This window comes from Polistes dominula, unplaced genomic scaffold, assembly GCF_049000335.1.
Source record: "Polistes dominula isolate Pdom_NZ unplaced genomic scaffold, Pdom_raw_medaka contig_75, whole genome shotgun sequence".
Classification (NCBI taxonomy): Eukaryota; Metazoa; Arthropoda; class Insecta; order Hymenoptera; family Vespidae; genus Polistes; species Polistes dominula.
The window spans coordinates 2,899,919-2,923,215 of record NW_028301003.1 but is presented as its reverse complement, the minus strand read 5'-3'; the positions used below and the strand labels follow the sequence as shown (position 1 = coordinate 2,923,215).

The following is a 23,297-nucleotide window of genomic DNA, read 5'->3' as shown; positions in this document are numbered from 1 at the left end:
TTTAATAAATAAATGTAAAAAGTTTGAACAACTACATGCATCATATATTTACTAGATTAATTTATAATAATCTATTGATAATTATAATTAATGAAATAAATATTAGTATTATAATAAATAAATGATGGTTTGAAGATCTAATAACATTAAGCCTGCATATAGGCAACCAAACAGCTGAGATGTATAAATGACAATACTATCGTTTACTACATAGTGTTGTTATGTATCGAAACTCGTACTAGTGTATATGTATCGAAACTCGCGATATCGAAAACGTGTTTAAATTCTAACCTAACTTCATTTGATAAGGTTAACCTATTTGAATGGTCGGAATAGGAATGAAATAATGAAGTTTTTAACAAATACATCATGCCGGTATGTAATTAGATATTTTAAAAATACAAATTTATTCTAATATCTATTATATTATTATTTATATGTGTAATCAATTTAACTTGATATAGAATTCATGATTTAATACATATTTATTTTTCTTTTAAAAACAATATTTTGCAATTACTTTTGTTTTTTATATTAATATGTCAAATATTTTATTAATAATAAATATTTTATTTTATTGGACATTATTGATAACATAATTGCACCTTATATAGGATGGTCAACAAAATTTTAAGACGGTTGCAGTCGTCGTCTTCTACGGTGTCTTCTACAACATCTTCTAATGTTGATATTAAAATACCAGATAGAATAGAACGTGGACCAACAGATATTCTTAGGGTTTGTACAAAATAATAGTATTTTTCTATTTTTTAATAATATGTTAAATAATTAATACGTTGTAGGCTTTGGAAAAAACCATCTCAAGGGATCTTTCTACTCCACATTATAAATATTTTAATGATCCATTTTTAGTACCTACATCCAAACAAGCTCAACGAAATTATGCATTATCTTTGGAATCGGGTAGAAAAACAGCGATATGGGTTCATAAAGAACATGGTGATTTATTTAGAACCGATATTGCTGATCCTGTTATAGAGGTAAGTGTGATTTTAATATTTATTAAAATAACATTGATATATTATATTATATATAAAAAATAATTCACCAGGAATTCATGCCACCAATTGAGTATAAAACAAAAGATCAAGTCTCAGAAGAAATATTGTTAAAAACGATATCACATGGAAAAACAACTGAAGCTTTACATATATATAACTTATTGGAAGAAAATGTATCGAACAAAGCTAAACAAAATCTTTTAGAATTGTTATGCTTTACTAATAGTAAGGATCTTTCCCAATTTACTTTTCAAGAGGAAAGATGGTATAAGTTTTCAGATGATCGAAAGAAAAGAAATACTTGGACGTACGTATTCTAATAAAACAAATTCAATATTTTTGTTTGTCTGGTTAATTAAATCTGACAACGTAACTGCATCTTAATCTTACTTAACACATTGTTATTTTATTTCTGTAATATTATTTTAATTATTATTTATTTTAGTCAGACAGCAGATATTGAAAAACTATTTAATTTCTTGACGTCACAGGATGCAGAAACTGCAGCTGCCGCATATAATGCTGTAATATGCGGTAAAGCTAAGTATTTAAATGTATGATAATATTTTTATATAATATATGTTATATGTTTCTTGTAAATTTCAAAAAATTTAATATTATGAAATATATTTTGCAGATACAAGAAGCTTGGCCACTATATCTACAATGTTGTGAAAAAAAGATACCATTAAACGTTAACACGTATAATGCAATAATAAAAATAATATCATTCGTGGCAGGACATTCGACAGATCCTGTTAACATGACGTACAAAATATTGCAAGATATGAGTACGAATGGTATACGTCCCAATTTAGGCACATTGAATTCATGTTTGGAAATAATATACTCATTGAGATCGTATAATTTGGCAGAAGAATTTATACAGACTTTATTTAAAGAATTTAACTCTATAGGAATAAAACCCTCGTTGGCTTCATATTGTTATGTACTTCATTTGGAAAGTAAAAATGGTAAGACTATATATATATATATATATATTATGTTTATACGAAATAACAAAAATATGTCTTTCTAATCTAAATTATTAATAATTTCATTGAATATTGATTATTCCTTTTGTTTAGACAATTCTGCAATCTCTATGTTAAATGATATAATAAATGCATTACAAAAGGATAACCCTGAATTACGTGATCCAGCTGATGTCAACTTCTTTCCTATGGCTATGGAAATAGCTAAAATGGATACTAATTTAAAATTAGGAGAAAAAAATCCACGATCTTCTTCTAAAAGATAACAATTACAAATTTATTGCCAATGCGTATTCTGTAAGTTTTAAAATATGTATATTTTTTGAAAGTATAACTCTGTTATGTATAATACTTCTTTCTCTCATTGTTCTTTTATTTTTGTTGTTTTTAGGAAAACATTTATTATCGACACTACGTCTCCTTAAAATTAGCAACGTTACCGATAGAAAAATTTTTCGAATTTTATTATCAATTAAGCAAACATCTTTATATACCAGAACAATCCATTGTAGAAAACATTTTGGAAACTTTAAAACTGCAATCCAATGAAATAATCATAGAACATTTACCAAAACTCTTGTCGCAAATATATATGTTCAATATGTTATCTAACAGCAGAATAGTAAAACTGACTCTACAATTAACTTGTCAATGTAATTTGGAACAAGACTCGCCGCTTCATAAAACATTTGCATCATTTGCTTGGGATTACTGGCAATTTAATCAAAAGGTTAATAATTCATTATATTTATTTATGATATTTTATCTTTTTAATTAATATTATATATTATGAAATAAATATTAATTACCTTTTTACAGATAAAATCTTCAGATATTAGAAAATTTATATGGGATATTGATATTTTGAAAGATATATTATTGTTGCTCTTGCGTGATGAATGTCACAATCAAGTGCATGAAATAATATCTTTCATGATACACAATGAGAATTTGATAATGGGTAAATTAGATGCGATAAAAATCAATGAATTGTTAGAAATTTGTATTTCCCGAAGTTACGGATCAATTGCCATCGTAAGATATATACATATATTATTTATTTATATATATATATATATATATATAAGATGTTACTTTAATATAATTTAATGATTTTTAGCTTTTAATTGAATGGTCAACGAAATCTGGTCTAAGAGAAACTGGCTCGATGGCTAAAAAAGTAAATGATATTGTTCCACTAACTGCAGTTGAGAAAGAGAAGTTGATCAGTTTAGTGGGAAATGATGTACTTGAATTGAAACTATCTGATTAGAACTAATCCCTTAAGTGCATAATGAACAGTAGCCTCTGTGACCTTTTTATTGTATTATACTATCTATAAAACCATTGACTATTAGAACATTTTTCTCGTAACTAGATAACACGAGCAGATGAATTCATTAAATGCACATGTATATACAATACATATATATGTGTTTTATGATTTTATATTTATTAATAATAAAAAGAAAAAAATCGATCTAATATTGTATAATATTTGTAAATGAAAAAAAAAGAATATTAGACCTAATAATCGTAGGTATATTAAATAATGAAATTATTTCTACGAAGAAACTATATATATTACCATGAATGTTATTAATATCATTTAGTAGCTTTATCCCCCTAAGGTATGTAAATCACATGATGCATATGATCGACATGTACATCGTAATGTCCTTGTCCCTTGAGTTTGGTTCCGAACGATTAATGAATTAGATTGTACGATGGTGGGAGAGCGTAATCCCTTGTCACTCAAATACCTATTTCCTGCATCACATAGGATAACGTCATAACACTTTGATCTGCTTTAAAGACTAAGACAGTCATATCTGTTCTCATTCAAGCAAGTTAAAGAGAAAAAGATAGGATCTTTTTATTGCATTGGATATTTGTAAGCATTTAAGGAAATATATAAAAAGAGGAAGAGACTATGCGACTAACGTTAGAGTTTATACGTGAGTTGATAATGAAAGATGAGTCCGATGTGGTGATTACTAATGTAGAAGAAGAACCGGGATCAGGAAGGGGTGATAATTATACATCAATGTTATATCGTATTCGTGCTAAAGGCAAGAAACAATTCAAAACTGGAAAATGGGATAATTGGGAATGTGCAATCATCTATAAAGTTTTGCCACAATCCAAGGAACGCAGGGAAGCTTTTAAAAGTGAACTTCTGTTTCGTAATGAAGTTGCATTCTATACATATGTTTGGCCCGCTTTAAATCAGTTACAGATAAATGGTAGAAAGGTCTTCAATGGTATCGCTAAAATTTATGCTGCAAGAACAGATTTTATAGCAATGGAAGATTTAAGGGAACGAGGTTTTAAAATGGCAGATAGACAAAAAGGTCTTAATTTTGAACATTTAAAGCTTGCATTGAAATCTTTGGCTGGTTTTCATGCGCTTAGTCTAACGTTAAAAGAAACCAGGTAAATTTATTCTTCTTATTTGATTTCTTACATGATAGTATAGAAATATTGATTTTCTTATTTTTTTATTTAATTTTTATTGTTTATCTTTGATCGTTTTAAAAGACCGGAAGAATTCTTAAGATTATCAAACCCGAATGATGGCAAAGGTATACAAGAAGTATTATTTCGTATTGAGAATGAAGATTGGTATCGACAATATTACAAAACTGCAGCTAATAATGCCATAAGAATGGTATCCGAAGGTCTTCCTGAGTGTATGGAAAATAGGAGAGAAGAAATTATGGGAAAATTAAAAGTATTTCTAAACGACAATGTCTTTTTCCGTACAATGAGTGAACTTGCTGCTGCACAAGGTCCACTCACTGTATTTTGCCATGGTGATTGTTGGATCAATAATATTCTTTTTCGAGATCAACAAGATTCTGATACCGAAGTAAGTTTTTTTTTTTTTTTTTTTTTTTTTTTTTTTTATAGTAACAAATAAGAAAATTATATAAAGAAGAGGATCATGTAATTAATATTCTTTCATTTCGTATAATTAATTTCAATAGAAAAAAAAAGAAATGAAGAATAGAATAACATTTATTTTAAATGTATTTTTATTATATAAATTTATAAGGTTTTTAGTTTAAAAAATTTCCTATAATTATCATCATTAATTTCTACACGAAAAATCCCACTTAATCATTCATCAGGCTATAAGGTTTTGGAAATCTAGAATGTAAAAGAACTTAAGAAAAAAGAAGAAAAATAAAAAAAAAAAAAAAAATAAAGAGGAAAAACAGAGAGAAAAAAATATATTATTTGCATGATAAACATATAATATTTGGGGCGTGTAAGTTTTAATTATATTTTTGTGATCAAAACGCAAATAACTTCTCTCAAAATATACAACATACTTAAATATGATAAGCAAATTTCAAATATTCTTCATTATTTTTTTTTTGAACTTTCTAGTATATATGTGTGTGATGATATCTCGATATTATTTAATATATATATATATATATATATATAAATATATATATTAATAATATATGTATATATATATATATATATATATATATATATATATATATATATATATATATATTAATGATCATTGAAAATATTTAATATATTTTTCATGGATAAGATTCGGTATTATTCGTATTTTGTTAGTTTTTAAATATACTATATTTTGTTAATTATCTTTATATTAATGTTTGTCTGTTTGTTTTCTTTCTTTTTTTTTTATCTTTATAAATAAATTTATTTACACTAGTAAAATACTTTGCATCGGAATACACACAAAAGTTGTCTTAATTGTAAATAGTAGATCAATTGTATAAAATCGTTTTTTTACGTTCCGTGTGTTGTTAATTTAGAATATTCTTAAAAAGAATAAAAAAAGAGAGAGAAGAGAGAGAAAGAGAGAGAAAGAAAGAAAGAAAGAAAGAGGAAACATTCAATTTTACCCCCTAAAATAATAATAAATGTACTTTTATAATATTTTTTTAATTTTACAGGACATTTACTTAGTCGATTTTCAACTAAGTCGAGTCGGTTCCCTTGCTCTTGATCTTGCAAATTTATTGTACTGCTGTACAAGTGGAGAAGTTAGGCAGACGTATATGACGCAATTGCTTCAACATTATCATTTTCATTTGATGTCGTCACTGCATATACTTAATCCAGAGCAACCACCAAAAAATGCTTCTATTATGTGGGAATTGTGAGTGAAAAGAAAAAGAAGATTAAATAACATTTTGGAAAATGCAAAATATTCTTTGAATACACAATATATATCAAAATTCAAATTGTTTTTTCTTTTTTATTTTAGATTGAATAAAGAGATGCGAAGATGTGGACGATTTGGTGTCGGTTTAGCTTTGGATATTTTGCCAATTAGTACGTGTGAAAGCAACGAAGCTCCAGATTTGTACGAAAGAGCAGAAACTGGTAAAGAAGCACCACCACGACCACCACAACCGGGAGCTAAATGCGCTAGATTGATGACTGATTTAGTATTGGAATTGATACACAATCATGCTTTATAGACTGATCATTGAAAAAATTGTCGTAGAAAAAAAATAAGAAACAAAAAAAAGAAACATAAAATTTTCACAAAAAAAAAAAAATATGGAAATACTTTAATATAGTATTATAATAATTATTAAAAATGCTTACTATTATTTTTATGGCTTTATAGTGTATACTACAATGATTGATTTTTAATGTAGACACTAATGCGGATTATTTTTGTGTTTAATGTATTTATACATGCAAAATTTACAAGCGCAAAGGAATAATTAGACTGAAACAAGATGGCTTGTGTGATATCTTATTATTTTTTTTTCTTTCTTTTTCCTTTAAAAACAAATCGTTCCCAAATAAAAAAGATATAATATATAGAAGCTTCCGTTCATATATAATTTGTTTACAAATATTTCAAAATAAATTTATACATTATAGAAGAGAAAGAAGATAAGTATTTTTTTTTTTTTTTTTTTTTTTTTTGATATTTTTTATCTTTCAATACATACATATATATATATATATATATATATATATATATATATATATATATATATATATATATGTACTGTTGACTATTAATACGTGTATAAAAATCTATACAAATTTGACAAAATAATTAAGAAATAAACATAAAAGAAATATGAAAGTAGAATGAACTAAAAAAGAAAAGAAGAAGACGACTTGTTTGCTATCTCCAGCATAATGAAGGTGATAAAATGTGTTGTAAATATATAAGTGTATAATTTTTATGTTTACTATCCTACAGAGTCATCATCATTCATCATCATCATCAGCATCATCATCATCATCATCATCATTATCATCATCATCATCATATTTGAAACAATCATAAAAGCATAATGAGAATAATGCCATTATGATTTGTCACTAAAATTAAAAATTAACTCACAATAGAGTTTTATGTTTGCTCCGGAGATGTATGTTGTTGTTGTTCTTGAGCTAAACGTTGATGTGCTTGTTGTCGTGCTCTGAATTCAGCTGCTCTTAGTTGTTCTAAATGAAATTGTTGTCTTTCAGTAATAAGTTGCTGCCTTTGATATTCAAGTCCTTCTCGTTCGCGTTCCATCGTTGTTTCTAATTCCTCAAAATGACGTAACTTTATTTCTAACTTTTTCATCTGAGTTTCGACCAATAACGCGACTAACGATTTTATTTTCCGTTCTTCTACAGCCGCTAAATGTTTCGCTTTAACGGCAGCGGCAGCTAACGCAGCCGCTGCTGCAGATTGTAATTGAGCGTCCCTCACAACCTATTTTATTTATAATAATAAAAATTTGTTAGTATTTTATTTGATTACTTGTTTAATTAGTATCAGTTTATACTCTTGTTATATATAATGTAATATTTAAAGTGATTTACCTTATCCTTTTTTTCTTTTGCCTCGATAGCTTCAGCATCAACAGAAGATTTAGTATCATCTTCGCTTTCTTTAGAATCATCTTCTTTCTTAGTTATCTCTAATGGTGATTGTTCAACATCCGATGCATCCTTCGATTTTTCTTGATCTTCTTTCTTTGCTTCTATAGAAGCTGGACCTGTCGAATGAGGAGAAGTTACAGATGATGCTTGAGTTCCAGTAGTTGACGGTGTTGTAGTATCATCAGGTGGTTCAGGTGATCCCGTACCAGCAATGCCTGATTGTGCAAGTCCAGCAGCTGGATCAAATTTTCCTAATAATCAAAAATTGTCTTTTTTATTATCCGATCTTTTAAATCAGTTTTCTTTTTTTATGCAAAAAAAAAAAAAAAGAAAGAGAGAGTTCTTATAATAAAATACATTGTTTTATTATGAAAGAGACAACATAATTACCATCCGAGTTAGCACTAGCTTGAACGTTTCTTAAATGTTGGTCTAACAATGCAGCTGGTACTTGATCCTTAATAGCAGCAAATTCTTCCATAGCAGCTTTAGCTGCACTAGCTGCCACTCTAGGGTCTACGACTGAAGCTAAAAAGGCAACTGTACTCATAACTGGATTTCCAGCCTTTGAAAAAGGTACTGGTTGATACGCTAGAGGTCCTAAACCTTCTGGACCACCATCCTCAAGATATGGATCTTCTATGGGTAACCGTAAGAAATGTAATATACATTCATCTTGTGTTCTTGAACCGACATGTTCGCAGACTTTATTCCAATCATCTTTATGAAGTTCTAGGCCTTCCAATAATAAAAGTGTTTCTTGTTCGGTCCAGTCACGTGTTGCTCCAGCTGCTTGTTTGTTCTTTAACACTGCAGGTTTCCTAGAATATTGGTCAACTTTTAAACCAAAGTTTGACATAGCACTAGCCGAAACTTTTTCTTCTGTTCCAAGTATAGCAGTAGATTTCTTCTCAAGATCAAGTAATGTTTTTGCTGCAGATGGTTGAGGTGTTTTTGGTGGATTTGGATTAACCGGTGCAAGGCCTGATGGAGTATCCGATAATACATGGAAATGAGATGTTGGTGGTGGACCCATAGGTGTAGGTCTAGATTCTGCATCTACTTGATAATTGATTAAACCCCATTGTTCCAGAAAAGCATGAACACGCATAATTGCACAAACATCCCCAGCTAAATTACGCCTGTAAAAATATAAAACAAACTTATTATACAAAGTAATTTCTTCTTATTACACAATTCTTTTACAATTATATTACACAAAATTATACCTGCAAGCTGTTGATGTAATATATTCTGTAGGATTTAATCTATAGGTATCTATCATAAAATTCCTGTACGCAAGATAAATTTCAGGTGTTTTAGATTTGTTTTTCCCATTGAAGAATTCAGATAATGCTCTTTTCTCTATAGTATGAATTGAATTATAGTCAAACCAGGCTGAGTAACTTGGTACAACTATATGATGAGTTTGTTCTGTAACATTATCCTCTGGCTCGTCTCCTTTACCTCCTTCTCCTCTTTCTTTGCTCGTATCTCTTTCCTCTCTGTCTTGAGTTCCCTGAGAGCTACCTTTGTCGCCTGCTTTTTAAATTTTACAATATTACAATTAGATATTACAGTATACGTATATATAAAATTTAAAACAATATTATTTTGACAAACCTTCTATAGGCTCGTCCAAATCAGCCATATTTCCAGATTTGAGAGGTTGTAGTTCATTATCTTGTTTTTTGTTTCCAGTTGATGCTAAACTAGTGCTTGTTGTCGCATTACTGTTCTGGCCTGTTATTGGAGGATTAGCAGGAGCGGCAACAACTTCGACGATACGAGGTTCAGCTGGTGGATCCTCCATCCCTTCAGTAAGATCTTCTTCTTCATCTCCAGTACCTCGTGATTTCTTTGGAGTAGCTGCCGAAGAAGTCGATGAAGTGCTTTGTAAATTTGATGGAGCTCTGCTACTGAAAATATTACGTAATATGCTAAATTAGTATCATATATCTTTCCAATTAAAACTACAGGATCTAATCAAATAATATCTACAACGTGGTCACACTTTTATTCCTTATGAAAAAATAAGAACAAAATGGATAAACATTTTATCAAATTTTTGTGTGGACTCTGTTGCATATGTATTATAAAATTAATTATATATATTTAAAACCTTTTGCGTTTTCCAATTTTTGGTGGTGGACTTGGGGATCTTTTCCTTTTGGGTTTTTTTCCTGACGGTGGATGAGAAGGTTGGGCCATTAGATCTTCTACTAAAAGTCTATATTTATGCACTTTTTTTTGTCCACTATCATCTACCTCATAATCTTCTTCATTCATCCATTCATTATATAAATCTAAATCAAGTGCCCACGTCGCAGAAACCTTATATACTGATCTACAAATAAAATATAACATTTTAGATAATTAGAATTAAAGGAACAAAATAATAAATCAACCAAAAGAAAATTATTAATTGTACCTTGTACTTGTAATATTTAGGGTTCCTTCAGGAAATTCCCAAGGAAGATCTAGAGTAGTCCAAGAGTCATAACTATCTGGGAAGTAATACCAATGAAGAAGAACCGATCTTTCACGTCTCATACATGGTCTAGCGCATTCTTCTTCCATTGGATCTACTGATGGAAAAATAATATGTGTAGCATCTGCTTCATTCTCAACAACTGTGCCTTGATGTCGTCTTACTGCTTCTTTTACTTTTGTTGCCGTTGGTTTATCGACGTCGGCTCTTACAAAGACGCTAGGTATAGTCAAACATCTATTTTGAGTTAAAGCACGCTCTGCTGCCATTAACATTTCTACTATACGATCCATACGAGAGCCTGACTATATTAAAAATAATTAAAAGGAATGTGTTACGTTGTGTTATCAGATATAATATATTATTGACGTTAAATAAATTGTAAAAAAAATACCTTTCCAACTGGAAAGTCAAACCTACGCCATCCTTGTTCTTGCTTAAATCGATAAGCGGTAGAAAGTATATGACACAAACCACCTCCAGGTTTAAAGTCTAAGAAACATTTCATCTAGAGAAAATAATTATTACCTTGTCTGTACAATGTATAAATGCATACATACATATATATATATACATATACATATATTTTTATGTATACACTCCCTGTATGCTATCTTTTTAACAAGGAATGCATATACAGGATGTTCTGTAACCATGGTGCATCCGTACTCAACAAATTTTTCTTTAAAACAGTGTCTTATATAAACAAATCGAATTCAATATTTTTGACTTAATTTTTCATGTATAATCATTTCCTGTTCGCTTGTACCAATAGTTACAGGTCATTCTGCATGTATATATACATATATATATAAATACATATGTAATTTGTATAATGGTAAATAATATATATAAATTTATATATAAATATACATACCGGTACCCTTGTCATGGGTGGTTTGGTTACATTTTTTCCTAAATTATCCTCTTGGAACTGCAGCAATTGTACGACTAATGTTGCTAAACTTTTATTTGTAAGAGGATCTGTTTGTACATACTGCAAGAAATATTAATAAATATAACTGTATGAGATCAATCATTAAAAACTTTATAACAAAGTAATTGCATTCGCAGTGCATCATTGCACTCAATCAAGTACTTTGACACAATATTAAACAACGCGTTATATGACAAAGTGTAAGGTATGATATATGAATCACAGCAACTAATTACTTTCTTATATCAAATTCTATGCTATGTGGGTTAAATTGTGTGCACGTGGACATTGAAAAGAATTAAAGGACCACTATCAATATTAGTGTTTGTGGATTGAAAATTTGATACATAAGAACAAATGATAAAATATTGAAATATATGTATATATATATACATAAATTTAATGATAAATAATTAAAGAAATAATAATACAACAAAATAAGTATTATAAAACGTATAAAATTGGATATTTGTTAATGAAATTTATCGACGCCGTGTATTGGTAAGTCGAGATGATACTATACCTTTTTGCAATTTTTTAAAAGCCATTGTTTAACACCATCAAGTTGTGCGAGGATTTCCGGAGATTCAAAAAATTTGGCATTCGGTCCTCCATCCTTTTTTGGGCCTAACGCAAGCATTTTTTATATATAAAACTTAGACCTATTAATCCTTCAAGAATACAACGAACAATAACGCCGCGTTACTTGCAAACATGACACGCCTCTGAAGTTGGTTGTATCTCTTCGATTCACAATAAATCCGGCCAAGCCTAATAATATTTATTTATTTATACTTTAAATAATACGTTAATAATATTATTAAAATGACGTAAATGTGACTGATGGTTAAGATGATATCCCAATATAATAATACGTTCGAATTATAACCTAAATAAAAATGCAGATATCCGTGAGATCCGACGTGAAGGCCGATGATATTTCAAACGTTCTCATTGGTCGAATTTGCTCGTTCAAATATGTCGGCCAATGCACTTCGAATGCAGCAGGAAATTCGTAAGCAAGCTTATTAAAAAATATGCCGCTAACCTATCATTCTTTTCAAATTTTATTATTTACATGCATTTTTTTTGTAGTAGTCTTTATTTTTTATTTTAAACTATGAATGATAATGGATAGATATAATAAATAGGGTTATATATGTGTTTGTGAAAATCTCTTATGTTAGAAAAGTTAGATTTTTGTTGTTTTCTAATCATATTTAAGTATAAACTAATACATGCTATCTGTGTTTTATAACCTCTTAGATATTTCACTATAATGATTTTTTAGTGATACAGACATTAGTATATATAATATTTATTTCCTGTTTATTATTTAGCTTCCTTTGACTAATGGAATTATGTATAACTTTATTTTTAAATGTAAGTGATGATCAATCTTTTTATTTTCAAAATGTGATACTATTCAAATATTCATTATTACTTTTAATAATTTACAGGAGTATAACACTTCATTATGTTGATTTCAATGCAAGATGACTGTTCATCAAAAAAGAAGATACCACTGTAGTATTGGATCAATTCATAAAAGTTTCTTTTTTTTAGCATTACCAATATTGAAATTAATTGCATCTATCTTCTTCGATGAAAAGATTTGTTAAATGTAATGCGAAAAGAATTTAGTTAGTGATGACAAGTAATGGTCAGAATTGAAAGCTTTTAGAAAGTAAGATAGTATTGTAAAAGTAAGAAACAAATACTATTCTACTCTAAAAGTATATTTATTCATTAGTTTATCATAACATTAATACATTTATTCTTCTTTTACAAACATATATTCATTGTGCTGAAAGAAATAGCATAATACTTTCACCGATGACTAACATGTTCCCTGCCACGTGTAACACACAGACATATTCATTTAATGTGCTGAAAATTAAATGGCCTATATGACAAGTTGGTCAAAATTGGCTTCACAGAGAACATGTTAATGACAATACCGTCTTTATAAACATTTTTGAAAGAAAATACTTTATTATTATTTACTTGAAATAAAATATTTTATTAATACTGACATAATCAGTCTTTCTCTACCATTAAATGTTATATCCATTTAAATTCCTTAAAAGTATCTTATTTAAAATGAACAGACATATTTATCGATATTTATTTGTTAAATGATTTATTTGTTCATATCTTACAATAAATAAAAAAGAATTGTGTTAACTTACGTAGTAAGAAAAAAATTATATTACTCAAATAATATGTAAATAATAATAAGAATAATCTATATAATTTTTATTGTCAATTATTTAAATAGATAACGTATGATTATAATACACATTTTGTTTTATATATTTAATTATCATTCACTTTTATTTGATCTTTCTGACACATTGTTTTCATTTTTATATAATCACACATGAAACATTATTAGATTATTAATTGATAATTGTAATTAATTTATTAGTCAACAAATTAATAATTATTATTATTAACTTATATGGATTTATACTATTATTAAGAATCTTTTTATAATTTTCTTCATATCTTCTTTTTTTTAATTTTATTTTTTAAACGCAACTTTCGAATCAAAATTTTGTCTTTTTTTCAATTTCCCGTTGAAATTCAGATCTGATGATAATTCTGAAATTTGCCACCCAGTGGCGCTCTTGCGAGTATTAAAATTGGTTTCTCTCGTCTTAAAATTGAGAAAAAGTATCAGGCAAGCATGATGATACAAGAGGTATAGGAGGTATTCGAGCGGAGGATGGGCGGTCCTAAAACTAAAGCGCTCATTGGTTGGTTATTAGCCTATAAGCTTTTAGTAGACGCCTCTCCTCATAAATATTAGTCACATATTAAAAGATTAATTTATATAACTTTCAGACATAAATTATAAACATTTAGATGCTCAGAATATTCTACAGACTCTTAAAAATAGTTTAAAATCATAAAAGTTTATAAAATTTGCTTAGAAATATATTATTTTGAAAAAAAGCGTCATGACATATTAGCCTATATCCGTCAATGATAGAAACATTTTTTATTCAATTTTCAAGTATAAATTATAAACATTTAAATGTTCAACATATTTTATAGATTATTTACAATAATATAAGATTATAAAAGTTTATAAACAATTTCTAATTATTGAGAAATAAATTATTTAAATATGCATATACGATCAAACCGTGCACTGCTATCTGCCATCTAGCGTTTACAACGTGTATTTGTGTAGCCATCTAGCGTTGATAATGTGAACTATCTTTAGTTACTTTCTGAATCATCATGTGCTCCTGTTACATTTCCGAATATTTTGCGTCAAGAGATTGACCAATTTTAGACATTTATACCGGGTGAGTCATTTCAAATTAATCACCCGAAAATCTCGATTTCTATTGGTATTTGAAGAAAAACGTCAAAGTTTACTTAGTTTAAGGGTAGTATTTAAATTACTTATTTGATATAAATAGAAATAATGAAATAAATTTATAAATATTGTTGATTTCAATAATTTCTTTCTTAATAATAAAACATAATATATTTAACTTTATAGATTTATATTATTCTTAAAAGTTTATCGGACATTTAAATATAATTTATTCTTAGAAATTAAAGAAATAAAATTTTTAATCGGTGTTTTATTTTGATTAAAAATTATATATGTAAATTTGATTTATATTATCTAATAATTGATCATATGTGAACACTTAATTTATATTAATAAATATACTTAAAACAATATCTGAGCATATATATATATATATATATCTGATTCTTACTACTTAAGTAGTACGAGTCAATCATTCGCATATGATTAAGCATATTAAGTAGTATAAATTACAATATGATGCTTATGTACAGGGTCAACATTAATAAATGATAATTATCACATAAAAAAATAAAAAAATAAAATAAAAAAAAGAAATAAATAATATAAAATATGAATAAATTAAATAAATACATTGATTTGTATCATAAAATATGCTGAAAAAAGAAAATATATTTTATATCAAGTATGAAATGTTTATTCAAAGTATTCTATGTCTTCCTCAACAAGAATAATCAATAATTGTAGCTATGCTTTAGATGGCAGTGCATTCTTGTTTTGAAGCACACTTATTCAGTGTCTTACAAATATCAACGAACAATTTCATTCATTCCATCCATAATTAATTATATTAATTAAATAAATTCAATGAATTTCTATTATACAAAATGTATTTAACAAAAAAATCTAAACAAATCTTACAATTTACAATGTTATCAGTCATGAATATTGTAATAATTGATAAAGAACATTAATAAGAGGAATTATAAATGTTTATTAAAAAAGTTGCAATTGTTTAATTGATTCAAATGAGTGTAAACAATCTAAACTATGTTTACAAAAAAATAAAAATGTGTGTCACTCGTTGTAAAATTTAATAATCAACTCTGTATATTCAATCTATGAATATAAAAATGGTAAACATTTGAAGTAAACAATTGTCTCAGCATAAAGATAAAATAGATTATTGAAGAATATGGACACGCAAGAGGATTGTTCAATGCGAAGAGGACAATTGGTACAACGTTATCCAAATGATTACAAAAATGATGGACATGCACCACTGTGTGAGTATTCATAATGTTATTAACACTGCGTAAGATGTTTTAGAAGAACAATCATTTACTTCGCTGTTAATACTGCAATGTACAATTTTAATCAAATTTTTAATTGTTCTCATTCATTATTATGTTTTTACACAGCGATGATGATGAGCCAAGCACAGTACATGAACACTGGTAGAGCCACAGTGCGTATCGCAGTCTATCTGATGAGTGGAGTATTCATAACGATGGAAGTTGAACAAAATTCAACTGCACAACAAATATTAGCAATAGTACAAACAGAAGCAGAATTAGGATTAGCAAGAGCACCACCTTTAATTGGTCAACCAGTATTCGCTTTATGGTTGTGTTCATCGCAGTTAGAAATTCAATTAAGACCAAATCACAAGCCAATAGAGTTAGCTGCAAGATGGAACCGCTTAGTCAAGAAGTATGGTGCATTGAGAGATGAAACTGATGAGGAACCCATATTATACTTTCGTAGGAATGTATTTCTTTCTAGATATGATGAAGAACAAATAAAGGAAGCTAAAGTGTTAGAATTGTTGTATGCCGAAGCAAGACATAATGTATTGCAAGGTAAACATATTTGACTTAAGTTATGAAGTATGAATTTTATTATTATATATAATCAAATTTAAACTTGGTTTTTATGTCATAGGTAGATATCCATGTGAAGGTCAAGCACGATATGCAAGTTTAGGAGCTTTACAAGCACGTATCGAAATAGGCCCTTATAATTCACAAACCCATACATTGGCATTTTTAGAAGACACCGAGGAAGATTTTTACCTCATCATTACACATCACCAAGTCTTCTATTAGGATTAGAATTTGGATTAAGTTTGGTTGGTGGTAAAGGAGCACCAGAAGCTAGACTTCTAGAACAATATAAAGGAATACCTAATCATTATGGGACCAATACAAATCCACGAAAACTTATTAGAAAGTATCTTGAATTCTGTTGGGGATTACCTTGTTATGGTGCTGCATTCTTTCAAGGACAAATTGAACGTCCAGTTAGAGGACTTGCATCTTGGATTACCAATCGTGATTTACAAGTTCTCATTGCCATTAACACTTCTGGTGTATATATCGTTGATGATATGCAATGTGTGAGTTAAAGTAAAACATTTCAATTGTTTCATTCATGTTTTATTGTTGACAGAGAGATAATAATTAATTTCTTTTTTTTTAAACAGAGTCTTCTATTAGGATTGAAGTATTCAGAGTTAAGTTGGGAAATGGCTAAACCTTCTGATGAAAGAAACCCTGATTGTTTACCATGTTTGTTTTTACAATTTCCTGTTAGAGAAAATGGTGCACGTGTTTATAAAATTCTACAAGTATTCTCAAGACAAGTAAGTTTCATGAAATAATATTAATAATAAATATTATGTAGATAATTTATAATAACATATGTTTCAGGCAATAATGATGGACACTTTAATTTCTGGTTTTGCTGAAGAAAATCGCAATCACAGTTCTCACAACGATGGTACAAACAATGAACGTCAATCGGATCATTCTACGACTGTTTACACTGGTACTTTTACAAATAAACTCAGCAAATTTACATTGGCAACGTTCGACGACGAAGGTGTGTGTATATTCATTTATTTTCGTATTAATTTTTCATTTGTTATTAACAATTCAATCATTTCAGGTAGATGTATCGGACAAATGGGATCTTGGTCGTTCCAATAAATTTCATTTTAAAGATATAATATGTGCAACGAGTGATACACCATTATTATTACTCATTAAGAAGATGAAGACGTTCATCTTGTTGTAAAAATTCAACCAACATTTTGTATCGTAAAGGAACTAAGTTCTTATGACGATCCAACTTCATATCCAACAAGTGTAGATTAAAATTAATTTCATTGGTTTTTGCTAAAAGTTCATCCTCTTCCTCCCGTGTTAAATCTTCGTTCTATAATATAAAAATATAAATACAATTTTCTATGTCAATCTATTAATAATAACTTCGACAATGTAATATAATCTTTATCATACGATATTTGTATTATACCTGCGTTAACAATGCTTGCAATTTTTTCATCTCTTCTGTAAGCTCCTCGGATTTACGTAAAATAACATTAGCTTTATTCACTTGGGAATCTTTAAAATCATTCAAACAATCCTCTCGTAATAAATAAGCTTGTGCTTTGCTTATATGTTTGGGATTTCCTATTTGTGCCAAATATGGTGCAAAATGATCGACAGGTTCTGTAATATCTCCTAAACTATGAGATATCGATATTGTATCCTACAAATTCATTTAGATTAACATTTTTGATATATGAGTATAATTTATTTGTGAAAATCACCTTTATAGATCTTCCTGTTTCTTCAATTCGATTTTTATCAAATGATGAAATAATTAATTGTGGATGTAAATATTCATTTGTTCGTGTTTTGATAAACGATATTATTTCAGTTTCTGCATTTCTGACATTAGACACACATTGATCTTCTTCTTTTAATAATCTTTCCAATTCTTTGAATAAATATAAATTTTGTTCAGGTACTGCCATAGCATCTGGCTGTAAAAGTAATCAAATAACAAGTAAATACATTTCATTTTTTTTTTAGATTAATGTTAAGTTATAACATCTTAAGAATAATTACATTGTATTCTTGAATAACAGCAGTATGAACGTTTAGATTTTCTCCTGGTTCTGGTTTTTTATAAACACGTATACCTCTAGTAATTCTATCATCTTCATAATGAAACTTTAAATGTATTTCTTTTTCTGTTAAAAAGAATTCTTTTACAGCGATATCTCTTGATGCTGGTAATTGTTTGTTTCTACGATATTTTTCAGTTATTCTCTGAAATAAATATATATAATTAGTTTTTCAAGAAATATTTCTTGTTAGGTATCAAAACTTACTTGAATGTGACGATAATGTATTCCATCTAATACAGGATTACCTTCATCAGGTGAGAATTCTACATTCCTGTATTAAAATATTAATTTAATAATATTCTCAAATATTATAATGTATTATATTAAAAATATAATATAATAGTTCTCACCTGTAATATAATAAATCATCACGATCGGAATAATATTGTATTAAACGCAAAGGATGTATATCAATTTCTAATAATCCATCTAATCTTACAAAGTCATAGAAATGTAACATTCTTTTATTGTACATCGATGAATTCTCGTAGTTCGTATAATAACGATGTTCTATAAATTGTTTATTATTAGAGAATATTATTAAATTAATATATACAATTATAATTATTATAGATTACCCTTGCATGCATCTGCTCGACCTCTTTTATAAAAATCAGTAACATAATTAGTATTTAAGTTTCTTTGTGAACGTACTAAATGATCATTTCTGTTAGCATACTTTTCATAAATTTCAATTGGAACTGTATATTCGTAATCATCGTATATTGTTAATTTTTCTATCAATCCATCCAATTGAACGTAGGGTAAATACAAATCAACTTTTACTTTTTTATAAAATTTTGTTTTGTGACCTTGTGGATATCGTCTTTCATAATCTACAAACAAAGTAATTTTTGTTATACAGCAATTGAAAAAGACAAAAACATAATGAATTACCTAAACTATTTATAAATATTTCATTAACATAAGAAGCAGGCATATCCAAATGTTTCTCTTGTTCTATTTGAATATTTTCTTCCATTAACTCATCTTCTATGCCACGCATGGTCCATGGTTCACCAGGAAGTAGATGTTCCCATAATTTGGTAGAAGTTAAATTCCAATTAATTTTGTTGCAACCAATTGTATCATCTTGCATATTGATCCAATAATTTTCATCATTCCAAATACTTTCCACACCAAGGTACAAAAGATCAGTTTGAGGATCATTTAGGTCATACATTTCTCCGGTTGAGGATTCGATAAAGAATGGATTCTTAATTTGTTTTCCTTTTGTATCATTAATAGCAGGTAGAACAACAACCCAAGCGTGAACTCTGTGTCCATGATATTTATCTGGTTGTGGTTTTTCTAATTCCTAAAATATTATGAATATTAGTTTATATATATTATAATATATAAATTTGATTAGAAAATATTATATACCATTATAATTCTAGCTTGTTTCTCTTCTTGTTCTTTAATTTCAGTTTCAAGTTTTAATTTTTCTCTAGCATCCAATTTTAATAAAAATTTGCTTCTAAAGTCTGCAGGTGGTTTGAGTTTATATGTTAAATTAACAGCATGTTCTTCTTCTATTATCTTTGGTTCCTCTTCTGGTAAATATGGATAGGTAATTCTAGTTCTGTCGCATTGAACTTGTTCCCGAGATGCATAGCCAAAAACAACAAATGCATTGTATCCTTGTCCTAGTAGAAGACTTGTTAAAAATGTTGCACACTCAAAACTGTTACCTCTACGAAAATTAATCAGCCAGGTTGGAGAGCGTAACGTTGTTGGCTGAAAAATAATAAAAGAAAAAAGAATATATTATTTTTAAATAATATTAGTAAATAAATTTATAATCTAGATTTATTGATTAATTATATTCTATTGTAAGATATTTGAAAAAAGCATTTATTTAAATTTCAAAATTAGCGCCATTACGAGAGGATTGATAAGTGACGCCATCTAACGTGTTTAGCATTGTAGGTAATGTTTCTATTGATGATAATACTTTATCTTTGCAAAGGAAACTATATTACCGACGAATACTGAAAGTACATTACTGTCGGTAATGTCTCTGCTGATAATAAAAATATTTTAATTCTATAGGTTATATCTTAAACGCAAGGCCTGGGGGAAATTCTGCTCTGAAGTTGAGGCCCTTCCTCTAGTGGCCAAACTTCGCAGAGTCCTCGCAAATGGCCTGTAACCAAGCCTCGGTGGACTCTCTCTCCCAAATGGGGAGCAGCTTGAGAAACAAGAGGACATCCTTGCCCACCTATTGGAGGTACACTTCCCGGGATCCAGCCAGGTCGAGCACAACCCCCTGACTCAGGGGGAGCTCCGCGCCACGAGACCCGGTGACTGGACCACTGCTGCTGCAGTGGTAACGTACGACAATCGATTCGCTGGGCTCTGGACTCGTTCGACGGGTACAAGAGCCCGGGGGCTGACGGGCTCTTCCCCGCTCTTCTTCAGAATGGAGGGGATGGGCTAGTCAAGCATCTGATCCGTGTCTTCAGAGCATGTCTCGCCTTGAGATACGTACCTAGCCATGGCGGGAGATCAAAATAGTCTATCCCAAAAACGGGAAAAGACAGATATGACCAAGCCAAGGCTTTTAGGCCTATCAGCTTGACGTCTTTCCTGCTGAAAACGCTGGAAAGACTCGTTGATAGGTTCATAAGGGATGAAGCGCTGGCGAGGATGCCGGTGCAGCCATCACAGCACGCTTACCAAGCAGGTAAGTCTGTCGAGACGGCTCTTCATGGCCTCGTTCGCGAGATAGAAGGTGCCCTCGACAGGAAAGAAGCCACGTTATGTGTCTTCTTAGACGTCGAGGGGGCGTTCGATAACACCTCCTTCGAAGCTATATGCGGAGCAGCGAGGGATTTCCACATCGACGGCACTATCGTCCAGTGGATGGACTTCATGCTCCGCTCACGTATCATCACTGCTAGTCTCAGCGGGACGGACATCAGGCGTCGGCAGAGGGTGCCCTCAGGGTGTCCCACCTCCCCACTGATGTGGTTCATGGTTGTCGATGGGCTCCTGAGCAGGCTCGGGGAGCTAGCGGTTAAAACGGTTGGGTTTGCCGATGACATCTGCATAGCGGTCACCGGCAATCACCCGGCCACGATGTCGAGCAAGATGCAAAGAGCGCTCGACATCGTTCAGGATTGGTGCACGTCGATGTCTTTGAGGGTGAACCCGAATAAGACTGAGATGGTGCTTTTTACGAGGAAGAGGCTTTTCAATATAAGGCCTCCCTCAATATTTGGAACTGGGCTGACGTTCTTCCAGGAAGTTCGCTACCTGGGGGTGACGCTCGATAGCAAGCTCAGTTGGAAATGCCACATCGACAACCAGGCCAGGAAGGCTATTAATACCTTCTGGGCCTGCAAGAAGATATTTGGTAAGACGTGGGGGTTAAAACCACGTATGGTTAGGTGGATTTACACCGCCATACTGGTCCCTCAACTGACGTACGCCTCCCTAGTTTGGTGGCCCGGCGTCGAGCGGGCTCAAAACAGGAAAGCGTTAGACAGGGTCTATAGGCTAACAGGGCTGGGAATTACGGGCGCGATGCGCACTACCCCGACCCTAGCTCTAGGGGCTCTGCTCAACATCTTACCTCCGCGCATTGCGGCGGAGGAAAGAGCCAGAAGCGCAGCCTTTAGGCTGCTAGTCAGTGGGAGCTGGAGACGGGCCTCCTACGGGCACGCATCGATCCTGTCAAGAACGGAAGACTTCGAGGAAGTCAACCGTCTTGGGGGTGACTGGTGCCCAAAGGAGTACCATTTCCAGTACAACTACGAGGTCCTCTTCCCAGATAGACAGTCATGGGCAGAGGATCCAAATCATTTATTGGCACCCGCAGGGCCCGTCTGGTATACAGATGGGACTAAAGCGGGTTCCAACGCGGGAGCAGGTGTCTGGTCTGGAGGGCCTAGGACCGAATTGTCCTACACCCTAACCGGTACCGCCTCTGTTCTTCAGACGGAACTGTTTGCCATTTGGACCGGCGCCCACAGTATCCTCGAAAGGGGGTACTATGGCAAACATATCTACATTTGTAGTGACAGCCACACTGCGCTCAGACTTGTACACAGCACCGTGGTCAAGTCAGGGCTGGTGAAGGACTGTGTAGACTTGTTGACACGGCTAGGCAGTGACAACAGAGTAAGGTTGCTCTGGATGCCGGGTCATAGTGGCGTTCAGGGCAACGAAAGGGCGCACGAGCTTGCCAGACTTGGAGCTTCACGGCACGATCTGGCAAGCCAATGCCACATCAGCGTGTCAGAGGGGCTTAAGCGGTGGAGGTCTAAGAAGTGGGCTACGGACCGCTTCAGGGATCTCTGGGTGCAAGGCTCTGGCATGAGGCACACGAAGGCTCTGTTTTCAGGGCCTTCGGAGGAGCTAGGTACCGAGCTGATCAACCTTTGGACCGAGCCCAATTGAGGCTGGTGGTAGGATTGGTCACCGGGCACTGGCACCTTAGAAAGCACCTTACGCGACAGGGCCTTGCACAAGACTCGGTCTGCGGCAGGTGTGGCAAAGGAGAGGATACCCCCTCCATTTCATAACTCAATGCGTTGGGCTCGCGGACGTCAGAAATAATGTCCTTGGGACCACCGACAACAACTTCGACCTAGTGGGCTCAGGGGCAGCCAGACTCCTGCGCTTTGCAAGGGAGTCGGGGCTGCCCGCGGGACCGCTATGGTCATAGGTTTT

At 31.2% G+C, this 23,297-nt stretch overlaps 5 protein-coding genes and 1 long non-coding RNA gene across 19 annotated transcripts in view; 4 read left to right on the top strand and 2 right to left on the bottom strand.

Moving 5' to 3' along the window:
* Nucleotides 1–228: 228 nt before the first annotated feature.
* Nucleotides 229–3,890, top strand: LOC107069636 (small ribosomal subunit protein mS39). The gene is given in 11 exon segments (XM_015327110.2): nt 229–375; nt 615–738; nt 804–1,001; nt 1,073–1,329; nt 1,468–1,576; nt 1,660–1,996; nt 2,111–2,253; nt 2,255–2,314; nt 2,409–2,747; nt 2,837–3,052; nt 3,138–3,890. Coding segments are annotated over 11 exon segments (1,965 nt in total). The 5' UTR covers nt 229–346; the 3' UTR covers nt 3,291–3,890.
* Nucleotides 3,450–12,342, bottom strand: mor (SWI/SNF- related protein mor). 6 transcript variants are annotated; one of them, XM_015327114.2, is made up of 11 exons: nt 11,867–12,341; nt 11,284–11,403; nt 10,801–10,914; nt 10,347–10,711; nt 10,038–10,262; nt 9,539–9,834; nt 9,145–9,457; nt 8,306–9,057; nt 7,856–8,166; nt 7,386–7,745; nt 3,450–3,787 (listed from the first exon to the last, which is right to left on the bottom strand). In XM_015327114.2, the coding sequence occupies exons 1-10, from the start codon at nt 11,981–11,983 to the stop codon at nt 7,395–7,397; spliced, it is 2,964 nt and encodes a 987-aa protein (XP_015182600.1). In that variant the 5' UTR covers nt 11,984–12,341; the 3' UTR covers nt 3,450–3,787; nt 7,386–7,394. The 6 variants fall into 6 exon arrangements, with proteins under 6 accessions (XP_015182600.1, XP_015182601.1, XP_089029851.1 ...); XM_015327115.2 differs by lacking the exon at nt 3,450–3,787 and having other exon boundaries at nt 7,208–7,745; nt 11,867–11,970; nt 12,050–12,340; XM_089173725.1 differs by lacking the exon at nt 3,450–3,787 and having other exon boundaries at nt 7,208–7,745; nt 11,867–11,970; nt 12,054–12,340.
* On the top strand, nt 3,795–6,763 carry LOC107069638 (uncharacterized). Its single transcript, XM_015327119.2, has 4 exons — nt 3,795–4,453; nt 4,559–4,889; nt 5,965–6,170; nt 6,279–6,763. Exons 1-4 carry the CDS (start codon nt 3,951–3,953, stop codon nt 6,493–6,495), a joined length of 1,257 nt encoding a protein of 418 aa, XP_015182605.1. The 5' UTR covers nt 3,795–3,950; the 3' UTR covers nt 6,496–6,763.
* Nucleotides 12,343–12,364: 22 nt separating the features above from the next.
* Nucleotides 12,365–13,383, top strand: LOC107069639 (uncharacterized). Its single transcript, XR_001476147.2, has 2 exons — nt 12,365–12,726; nt 12,804–13,383. It is a non-coding gene; the product is annotated as an uncharacterized LOC107069639 (long non-coding RNA).
* A 1,063-nt stretch (nt 13,384–14,446) lies between these two features.
* On the top strand, nt 14,447–18,044 carry Bili (FERM domain-containing protein 8 Bili). Its single transcript, XM_015327127.2, is given in 7 exon segments — nt 14,447–15,924; nt 16,060–16,500; nt 16,583–16,681; nt 16,684–17,036; nt 17,124–17,282; nt 17,350–17,521; nt 17,588–18,044. Coding segments are annotated over 7 exon segments (1,356 nt in total). The 5' UTR covers nt 14,447–15,833; the 3' UTR covers nt 17,629–18,044.
* LOC107069643 (dynein regulatory complex subunit 7) overlaps nt 17,494–23,297 on the bottom strand; it is a 120,816-nt gene continuing 115,012 nt past the window's right edge. For all 9 annotated transcript variants that reach the window (XM_015327124.2, XM_089173968.1, XM_089173967.1 and 6 more), the window contains 9 exons: nt 20,004–20,357; nt 19,515–19,935; nt 19,196–19,453; nt 18,968–19,127; nt 18,822–18,888; nt 18,556–18,759; nt 18,255–18,470; nt 17,957–18,193; nt 17,494–17,857 (listed from right to left, as the gene is read on the bottom strand). In XM_015327124.2, the coding sequence (XP_015182610.2) occupies nt 17,678–17,857; nt 17,957–18,193; nt 18,255–18,470; nt 18,556–18,759; nt 18,822–18,888; nt 18,968–19,127; nt 19,196–19,453; nt 19,515–19,935; nt 20,004–20,357 (2,097 nt within the window). In that variant the 3' untranslated portion in view covers nt 17,494–17,677. The remainder of the gene's footprint in view (nt 17,858–17,956; nt 18,194–18,254; nt 18,471–18,555; nt 18,760–18,821; nt 18,889–18,967; nt 19,128–19,195; nt 19,454–19,514; nt 19,936–20,003; nt 20,358–23,297) is intronic.